The sequence below is a fragment of the Struthio camelus genome, chromosome 14 (assembly GCF_040807025.1).
Source record: "Struthio camelus isolate bStrCam1 chromosome 14, bStrCam1.hap1, whole genome shotgun sequence".
Classification (NCBI taxonomy): Eukaryota; Metazoa; Chordata; class Aves; order Struthioniformes; family Struthionidae; genus Struthio; species Struthio camelus.
The window spans coordinates 6,554,051-6,564,706 of record NC_090955.1 but is presented as its reverse complement, the minus strand read 5'-3'; the positions used below and the strand labels follow the sequence as shown (position 1 = coordinate 6,564,706).

The 10,656-nt window shown below is 44.3% G+C and overlaps 1 protein-coding gene across 1 annotated transcript; it reads right to left on the bottom strand.

Annotated features, from left to right (window-relative positions):
* Positions 1 to 592: 592 nt before the first annotated feature.
* On the bottom strand, positions 593 to 10,382 carry LOC104140968 (2-epi-5-epi-valiolone synthase). The gene is given in 6 exon segments (XM_009670020.2): positions 593 to 693; positions 1,700 to 1,952; positions 2,550 to 2,783; positions 4,264 to 4,897; positions 7,093 to 7,350; positions 10,345 to 10,382. Coding segments are annotated over 6 exon segments (1,518 nt in total).
* Between the last annotated feature and the right edge of the window lie 274 nt (positions 10,383 to 10,656).

Below are 10,656 nucleotides of genomic sequence, written 5' to 3'. Positions count from 1 at the left end.
TGATTCGGCCTCCAGGGAGAAGGACCACCTTGCCTTAAAGTTTTCACGGTCAGCCTGTGTCCCGTCGCTGGCTGGTAGAGGTTGTCACTGCGACTACATGCCCGTTCCCGTATCGTTCCCTTTACCCTGCGAGCGAAGACTAGCAGCTGAGCCTCTAGTTGTACTAGTTTGAATGAGAGAAGAAGAAAAGAACTCAGGGTGCCAAAAATGGTGGAGAGCCTACTTTAACTATTTTATGTAGCGTGTAGTTTTTATACAGCGTTTATATTGTATCATCTGATGGCGGAAAAAAAATCCCTTGCTCTGTGGTACCGAAAAGAAATTATTGCTTGCTGTGAAATACGCTATAGCTATTTGGTGATTTTTGCTTGTTAGTGATCGCTTGATCGCTTTTTGAGGGCTATACCGGCCTAATACATTTCCTTTCAAACAGAGCATTTGAAATAAATAAATTGGGTCAGACACCAATATTCTTCTTGGTCTCACAGGTGCCACTATATTTGCTTTGCTTAAAATTCAGTCCTGGCCGCTAACTTTGGACGTTGAACAACTCCATGCACGGGGCAGGAGCGTTCGTCCGGGCTCGCAGCTCTCAGTGAACGGCCGGCTCTTCTTCCAGCGCCGTCTTGCAGTCGCTGACCCACAGCTTATACGCTTTTTCCAAGGTCTCTTCGCTGGTGTCATTGAATATCTCTGTAAAATAAGGTTTGGAGTTAATTGGGCATCCAGAGGAGCTTTCCCTACTGGTACGCTCGGATTTAGCAGGAGGGGGAGTGACTCCCCTGAGCTGTTTGCAGGGCTCTATGTTCCCGTGAAAGCAGAGGCTGAACCTGATGGAAATGGTCTGGATGGATACCAAGGTAAGACATTGCAGCCTGCTCTTATGCTTTTATTGCTTTCATTTTAGGTTTCTTACACGTAAGAGCGTTTCACCCTAAGTATCATAGACCCATACATTATTTAGTTTTCAAGTATTATTTCTAGGCATGGTAATACGCTTTTCTTTTTCTCAGGGATTATTCTAAAATATTTTCAAGTATGACAAAGGAGTAGTCTTGCTCTTGCTCTGCTGTTTGTTTGCCAGAGCACCGCATTTAGGCTGCCAGCTGCCATAATACCCAGCACAGTTTATTACGTTAGCCAAGTGAATTGGTCGATCATAAAGCAATTAATTAGATCTCAGTCCTTAACTGAGTGCTGGTGGTTAGACCCAAGAGAAGGATCCTGCCTCTCGACAGGTTTATTAAGGTTTTTAGAGAAGCGCAATTAAACCCAGAAACGTACGACCGCAGGGCTGCAGGGCAGGTTTTCTGGCATATTATCGTGTTGCAGTGGGGTTGTTTCCTCCTCCCCCCTGCCCTGGAAAGCTTTTGGGACAACTGTAGCCAAAAAAGAAATAGATACATTTCTAGAGAGGGTTGGAAAAAGGTATTTTCCAGAGAATTATGTTGCAAGGGCTTGCCGCAAAGCCCGCTGTCACTTGTGAAAGGACTGCTGCCAAGCTTGGGTCCGGGGCTGGAGGTGCTGGGAGATGCTCCGGCCGGGACAGCCGCTGCCCATTGCTTTCCCGCTCCCGGGGGCTCCCTCACTTTAAGCATCCCTTCTCTAAAACCTCGGCCCAGCCTTGGGAACGTGCCCGTGAGTCCCTTCTCCGGGAGGGCTGGCCGAGAGCCCCGCGCTGTCTCGGGGAGCGCAGTACCTGCTACCCCGAGGCCGGTGGGGAGAGGCATGCGAGTCTGCCCGCCGCTGTGCTTCAGCCGCTCCAGCAGGGCCTTTTGGATGAGGTGCCAGCTGCAGCCACCGTGCCACACCGGCAGCTCCAGGGCCCGCATGCACTGGATGATCTGCTCCTTCTCCTCGCGGGTGATGAGCCCCCTGGCGTAGGCCACGTAGGTCATGAACGCCATGTCGATGTTCACGGCCTCCCCGTGCATCAGCGATGGTAAAACGCGCTGAAACACAGCGAAGGCAGATAGGGGGGGAAAAAAGGTTTGCAGACAGTAAATAATTAGGTTTTTTCTAAAAGTGCTCGTGAAAATTAATATTCAACTCACAGCAGTAGAAGTATGGATATGCTAGATGTTAGCATCTTATGATTTATGGGTCACAGAGGAAGATCTCTTTTACACATGATTAATTGCATGCAAAATCTCCCATAGAGATCCAGAATCTAATTCTCCTCCTATTCACATTGCTGACGAAGAGCATAACGGGACAGAGAGAAAAAAATCTCTGAATTTTGCATAAGGTCTAGCCCTCCCCCCCCATTCCTCAGTGGCAATTTCCCCTGTGTAATAAGGTCTATGGTCTTCATGCTTTACAATATTTGCACTGCTATAGCTCATGTTGTTGTTCATGTTGTGGTGGGTCTAGGGGCTTCACTGAAATCTGGTCCCCTTTGTGCCTTGGGAAATGTCTAAATGTCTAGTAAGAAAAAATATGAGACTTCCAATCTAAATAGGAAATATGGATGTGTATGTGAGCTTTCATTGTTGAAAACTTTTTTTTTTCATTTGGACAGGTGTTGCAATATAAAGTCTGTCACTCACCATTTCCAGTTCTGGGCTTATAAGGTGACCAAAATCAACCAGTCTGTCCAGGTCATCCTCCCAGAGATTGGGAGCCAGCTCTTCCAACATAGTTTCAATGGCAATTCTGGTAGTCTGGAGTGCAGCATCCCCACAGTCAGCAGAGTCACTGTAAGACTGAAACTTGGTGTCCAGCAAGTATTTTCCATGGCTCTTGAGCAAGTCAAACAGCCCTTTGTGTTTCATGAGCGCCATCTAGGATGAAGAACATAAAAAGGTAATTGAAAATACTTATGTGATCCCTGTACTTGCTGTTGAAAACTGAGTGTTTCAATATACTGGACTGTAATATAATGGTGTGCACCAGCAAAGAAATACCTGTACTTGCTTGGCACAAGGGTGAATTCTACCTATGTAATTAAAAAAAATATTACTGTAGACACAGTTTCTGGTTGGTCTCTGTATGGCACTACAGGACTAGGGAGGCAGTACAGGTCTGTGGTATATTCAGTAGATACCATTCTGCAGTTTGGTCCCCGTTCAGGAGATGTTTCTCCTATGCTTATCTTTTAGCAAATTCATATAGGATTCAAAGTGTTCCTGCTTTCTGAGATGGTAACATGCATGCAAGCCTCTCTCCTCTGAGATTTCTAGGGAATATGACATGGTGTTGTTATATATGTTGTTGTCACCTATGTTAAGTGAAGATGTAAGCAAAAAGGAGTGTGGAAATGCCCAGTGAAGCTGTGGCAAAATGGCAGAGATGAAGGGAGCACTGCAGGGCAAGTGCAAGCAACCCTTTGCTGCTAGCCAATCCTAACCATCCTGTGGGCTTTCTACAGGCTCCAAAAGTCCAGCAGATAGTTTGTAATGAGCTTCGGCTATCTTTGTGCCTGCAGGTAAAATCGATTGTTTCAAGTGAATAGTGGGCATCCCAAGGCTAACTCACCTAGGCCTTGGAACTGCTCTTTGGAGGAGGGAAGGTGGAAAAGTACCATGAAATGGTGAATATGAGGGTTCAGAAAGGTTTTTTTTTTTTTTTAAAGAATATATTTGTTCACCCTCTGACTCTAGCATTAGACCTCTCCTTCAGTGGGGAGCAGCGACCTGTTCCTTGGTGCCTGCCAGCCACCCCCAAGTATCCTGAGGAGTTTCCACTGCGCAAGCACTCAAGAGTGCTACTGGTGAATACATATTTAATACACTTTAATAGCTTGAATTCTGCTTTATCAAAAGTTCTCCTAGCTCTTCAGGCGTAAAACCATTTACTGTGCACTTCCACTGGCATTTTTAGAAGTTGAATTTGTCTCACAGGAGATTGATTGACCCCATTTGATTTACCTCGTGAAGTAGGTGCAAAAATGGTCTTGCAGATTATGAACAGTCTCTGATATAGTAAGCCTCAAATTCTCTGCCATGAGTTTATCTAAGGGTGTTGCGGATCAGTCTGAATAGGAAGATGCTTTCTTCCCTGGTTCTGCCCTTTGCCTGCATCTGGCCTTGAGTTTTGGTGTTTACCTTACAGAATTAACACTAAGTATGGTGTGTAAGGGGTGTTTTAACAAGTCTAGGAGCTGTTAAAATATATGTGAGCTCAATAAGAGTCGATAGTACCAATGTGGCCTTGAAGGCCCACCCCTAGTCTCTATAAGGTAATTTATATAATGCCATGGGTGCTGATAGACATCTCCCCAACATTACAGATTTTAAAACTGCAGTTGCAAAAAGCTCATACCTTTAGAATTTCACCAAGGCCATTGGAGATGTGTCGCCGAGGAATACTTTGAATGAAGGATCTATCCAGAAAACTAGCTACTGGGGGAGTGTAGCCTCCGAGCTTGTTCTTACACTGGAGGAAATTCACCCCATTCTTTGCCCCCACGCTGGCATCGACGTAGGACAGGAGAGTGGTTGGGACACGAATGTAGGGGGTGCGTCTTCTGTAGAGTGACGCTGCTAGTCCTACAATATCCAGGCAAACTCCTCCTCCGATGGCGATGATGGGCTCTGTTCGCCTGTCGATGCTGAAAGTCTGAACTTCTTGCAAGATATTCAAGACCAGATCCATGGATTTTGTTTCTTCAGTGGTGGGCAGGGCGAGGATTTTGTATTGAACGTTATTCTCTTTGAAGTACTGTCTCACTTTGGAACCGTAAAGTTCATCGACTACTTCATCCATGACAATAAAACGCCTCAACATCCTTTTGGTGCTAGTGGCCAGCTCTAGTTGCTGGGGGTCAGTAATATGACCCCAAAGGAGAGTGGTGTTAGAGGGATCCAGAATATTGTATGTTTCTACCACTTTGTAGCAAAAATAGATGGGAGCTTCAATCGTCCAGGAAATCCCGCCTTTGGAAACACATTCACCTCTGCCAAGGATCAAAAAACACAGTCTGAAATCATTATATACCACTTTTGTACTTTGCGTGCCTGAATTAGTTTAAGGTCATAGTCACCAGGGGCTGGGAATGTGCAATGTCTCTTTAGGGTTACCTGCTGTGATCGTGATGTGGGTCTTCACAACAGACTCCTGGGGGGACCTGGGCCACAGAAGAGCTGACTCGCTTTAGCACTGAAGAAACCCACCCACATTTTAATGAAAAGTCAAATAGCTTAACATCTACATGGTAATGACATAACGGAGACCTTGCATGGCTGGAGAAGTAAATTGTTTCCCTCGCAATTTACTCCTTTGTCAATAAAATAGTAGAAAACCTTTAGATCAATCATTTCAACTTTCAGAAAGTGCCTGGAGAAGAAATGGTCAAAATTTTTCAAAGTGTCGAAGAAGCAAATGTCTTCTGCCCAGTAGATCTGAGTGAATAGAATCGATTTATTCCTGTCTGGCTGTCTATGCACGTGCGCACACACTACGAAATTGTATCTCTACAACCTTCCACTGGAACTGGGGGTCACTTTATCTCCAAAGAGATATGGTAGAAGTAGGAAGTGTTCCCAGGTGGGAAAAGAAAATGATTTGAGAGTAGGGAAAAATATCCATACTAGGGTGAGCACATTGGAGTTTTAAAGGATAAACAAGATCTTATAAAGTTGGCATGTAGTATACGGCTAAAACTGTAGAAACAGCACTGTAAGAGAGTTATTACTTCTCCTTTTGGGAGGTAGGTGCCAGGGAAAAACAACCTCTAAGTTTCTTCTGACTTTTTTACTTTGTTGGGAATCGAGAAAAGGAATTGAAAGAGACAGGAAAAAAAAAACAAAAACAAAAACCAGATTTAAACCCCTGAATGTATTTTATGTAAAAGCCTCCTCTTGAGCTGTGCTTGGATAAAAATTGAAAGTTTCTGTGAACCTTCATTTTGTTTTTTGAACAAACAGATGGCTCATTGGCAATCCAATTTTCTTTTACATGTGCCTCAACTTCCTTTTATAGGACTTAATATGTGCTTTTCTGCTTTCTTTGATACCAAATTGTCTTTGACCCTAACTTTTGCAGGAGTTGAATAAAAAAGGTGGGGATTTATGCCTTCCAGACAATGTCTTCTGGGCTTTTAAAATGCAGTATTACAACAAGCATGATTGTGTACGTCTTAATGCGTTATAGCTGTGACTTAACTGTATGCGCATCCATCTCCACATTGTAACACTTAAGAGATAGGATCATTTTGAATATTACTTAGTGGAATCAGTTTTGTGTGTCGGACAGCACAACAACTAGCACCTATTGCTGCACACCTGCTGTATGAAAACACAAGTGAATTTGAGGCTGAACATACATACCATTGTGGTGAAGATCCCACTGACCTGACTGAGAAAGCAGTTAGACTTGATGGTATTAAAACATGAATATTACAAATACTGGGAAAAAAATCTGATATGCAAAACACAGCCATGTTAAGAAGGATTGCATCGCCAAAGGGGACACTGTGCTCTAATGAAAAGGGGGATCCTATGATTAAAGGATAATTAACTGGGGAGATGTGATATCAGCAAAGAGCTGTATTTATCTCTGGGGAAAACTTGTCTCTCTCCTCTATCTGAAGAAGCGTTAGATGACTTCTACAATTTGGGAAATGTGCTATGCTTTTGCTCCTGTCAGTGACTTTTATTACTGCCTTTATTTTGCCATCTAGGCATTTCATTTGCCTGCAACTGCCTTTCTATAAAAGCGTCCTTCTCATGCGACTGTGCATGAACTTTTGCATGCAAAGACTACATGTGTGCACAGAAAAAAAAAAAAAAAAGAAACGTCCAAGTGCAGCATTCAGAAGTTCCTGCACAGATTTTTCAGCGGTCTAAAGAAACCCCCTGTCTACAATATGGATAAAATTGAGGCTGTTGATAAAATACCCTCTGTAACTGAACCAAACCGTGCCAAGGAAAATGGCAGCCACCTAACCGGTGCTGCTATACTTGCCCCCATTTAGATGCCTGCAGGATGAGCTGTGGCTGGGAACGTACACTTAATGGTGGTGGGCTTCAGTTGCAACAGTATATGAGAACGTCTTCCACCTGAGATGTGGCCCAGCAGAGAGAGAAAGCAATATGGCTCACTAGAGCCATCCAGTGTAATTATGAATTAACAGTGGATTGCTATACTTACATCTTAGCTTCAGAGAGAGTTATCTTGTCCTTGCAATCGGATAGCACTTCTCCCTTCTTGATTCGGCACCATGTGCTCTTGACGCGCACGAGCTGGAAGTCCGTCTGCTGGGGCCTCTCTGGCAGGGTTGCCGGGGCAGTTGTCGCAAAGATCTCTTTTGACACTGGCATTTTTCTCGAAGGTAAAATCTCTGTGCTAAGAGATCTCACCTAATTGGGTGCATTTGAGGTGCTTTTTAAAGGCTCCAGTTTGACCAGGCTTTGGAAGGGGAGGTCTCATCTGTACGGGGGAAAACAATTACAAAACACGGATTATCTAATCTAGGGATGTAAATTAGGGGTGGTAAGATCATTAGAAGACACGTGCAAGAACCAGGATAGGGTTGTATAACCAGTTAGTTTTATAATGCTTAGGAAATACAATAGGAGTGCATAAATTAACCTCCATGCCCTGCATGGTGATTTTGCCCTCCAGCCAATTTCATGTTATGAAAGACAATTTGTGTGAATCTCAGAAACTGTTCAGGAACTCCTTTGCTGTGTGGAGTCTCTGATGTGGCTGGGCTCTAACCCACTCTTACGAGGGTGACACAGGATCAGGAGTGTGGGGATAGGCTTGACATAAACAGCTTAAACCTCTTTTGAGCTCATGTTCCCAGGATTCACTTTTGCTGAGAAATTGAATGATTTTTTTAAAAAACTTTTAAAGTTTTGTTGTTATCTTAAAAAAAAAAAGGAAAAACAGAGAGAGTTTCTTGCCTGACTCCACTGTTCATGGCATCAGTAGAGTTTTGCTTAGTATGCACAGCTTCCCATGGCACTTCTTTGGAAAGAACTTCTTATAGTGGAATTGTTTCAAAATTAGCAATGTGGTCTGGGTAATGGGATCTTGTTTTTCCCTGCCTCGGGCTCCCAAACTTTTCTGCAGTCTTTATCTAGTTGTTGCATTAAGATGACACTTTTGCTGAAAAAAATAGTTATCTTGTTATCTTATAGATATATATTACATTAAAGCTTGTTATCTTAGGTAACATACATAAATAGCTCCACTGATAAGCATACAAGTATGAGCCATATGGTACTTCTATTATAGTATGTTGAAGTCCATTTGAAATGGCTGTCTCGGGGTAGGTGAACAAGGAGCTCCTGCCATCATGACCAGAGTGTGTGACGCAGTGTCACACGAAAGGAAAATTTGCTGCTGCTTTGCCAAGGAGCTCCCCCTGCTCAGCTGATGCGGAGGGAAGGTGAGTGTCCCCCGCTCTCCCAGTGAAGGGCTCAGCAGTGAGCTTCTCTCTCCTCACTTGTCCTCTCGTGTCTTTAGGAGAAACCAGGTGGCCAGCTCTCCTCTAGGGCATTCAGTGAGATCCCTTTTCTCTGCCCCTACGGCACATTGAGAGGGTGTGCTGGGCTCACATAAAGAGGAATGATTTTCTCCTCTCCATCAAGCAATGGTGTGACCGAGGTGCAGGCAAGCAGAGGTGAGCTCCTTGCACTGTTGGCACGGACATGCCACCCCTGGCGGCAGCCCAGCGCCCTGCTCCCCACGGGGTTCAGAGATGCACGATTCACCTTTCTGCATGATCTTCCTGCTGGGGTGGTTAGAGGGCCCCAGGCCCTGTGTTTAGCTTGCCACACCAAACACACCTGTGGCAAAAAGCTGTGCTTGCTAAACACAGGGGAAGATTTTCCTTTGATTTCACCAGCAGTGCCAGAAAGTAAAAATTCATCTTTGCCTTCTCCTTGGCTGTTTTTCTCAAAGCTGTCCTTGTTCATAAACAAAGATCAAGAAAACTGAAAACAGGTGTAAAACCAGAGACTGGAAAAATTGTTCTTCAAGAGGCCATAGAACAAGAGCTCTCATTGTATCGAAGACTTAATTGAAGCTGAGCTCATTTAGGAACCTAGATTTATCCTAAATATAGTTTGGAAAAAAGCTACAAGAAAAAAATGTTCTAAAGGTGTTTAGCCCTGCTGCAGGGAGGGTTACTTGATTACTGTTAATAACTCCTAATATCTAGCTCTCGTTGCTCATTTCATCGCTAGACAGGAAAGCGCTTTCCAAATAGGACAGACTATTATCCCCGTTTTACAGATAGGGAGAATAGGGTCACCAGAGGAGAAGCAACTTGTCCAAAGTCACCTCCAAAGCTAGTGGTGGGAGGATTAGATGGAATAGTAAACCTTTTATCCTGTCTGTTTACCAAATACTCATAAAATTTTAGCTCCTAATCCAAATACAATTTGCATTGCTTTCCACAGCAGCTGCAGGGTCTAATTCAGTTTGTTGTTTACTAAATCGTATGTTGGAATAATCATAGGTATGCAGGGAGGTCTGTCCTTTTCATCTTGTTTATTTGTTTTGATTAATAGTAATCTACAGAGTGCTGAGACTTATTTTATTTGCTTTTCTTTTTAGTGGGCATCTACTTATTTTCCATCTATATTTTCCTATTCTGTTCTGGGAGACATCAAAATATCTTTTGTTTCATTTTAGAAGTTGACAAGTTGACTTTCCAATGTCTGTTGTTTTGTGATAGGCCGCGACTGCCACGTCCTAGTATCACACATCCCACACCAGTTTTGCTAGCAGAAGGAGCTTGTCAGAGAGCCAGGCCTCGGACATGGACGTGGGCAGCAGCGATGCTTGTGGTGAAGAAGAAGAGCTAAGAGACTGCGGTCAGAAATTCAGCTCAGCAACTAGGTCAAGGTATCTGTGTGACTTACACCCTGTGCCTCAGCTCACCTGAGAGGGAAGGGATCACACGAATGCTGCTATAGCACTTCCCCTGAGCAGGAGATGAGAAGGCCAAACGTGTCAACTGTGGTCCAGTCACTTAATGCTCTCCTGGAAAAACATCTCAGATTCCACAGTGCTGCAGTCACCCAGAGGGATGACAGTGAAATGGGTGTCTGTCAGGCCTCCCTGAAGGGGCTGCTGAGAGCTTTGCAGTGAAGATCAACTCAGCCGAGCCACTTTGGCCTTATGTGTGTGAGTCCCGAGCTTACTTGCCACACTTTGCAGGTACATTGAGTGGGTCCTTGACTGAATAAGATAGGGTGATAAGTCAGAGAGATGCCAGACAACATTCTGATTAGGGCCGGTCCAAATTTCCTCATTAACTTCAGTTTGTGTTTCATCTGCACACGGAGGAAATGGTCAGCTGACCTCATCTCCATTACATGCTCTTTAATTTCTCACTAGCTTTTTCTACTCCAGGTGAGACGCATGCCTGGTTAGGCTGAAGGATACCTTGGATGTTCCCGTTTCTCCTCTCTTTCAATCTCCATCTTCCAGGACTCTGTGAGGACCTTTGCCAGTGGTGTAGGCTGGCTGGTAGCAGCACTGTCATGAACCCACTGGGTCTCTGCAGAGACCCTGCCTAAGAGCTCAGCTTGAGAGCAGCAGGTACCCTGACGTTTGGCTGTGTGGGCCAGCGGATGACCTCGGAGCTCTAGACCATTTAGGAAATAAAGTTTGGGCTTTGAGGTTTAAAATCCTCTGGTATTCGCAGCTGTATCTTTTGGTTTGGCTGGGACATGCATCCATGCTACATAACCAGAA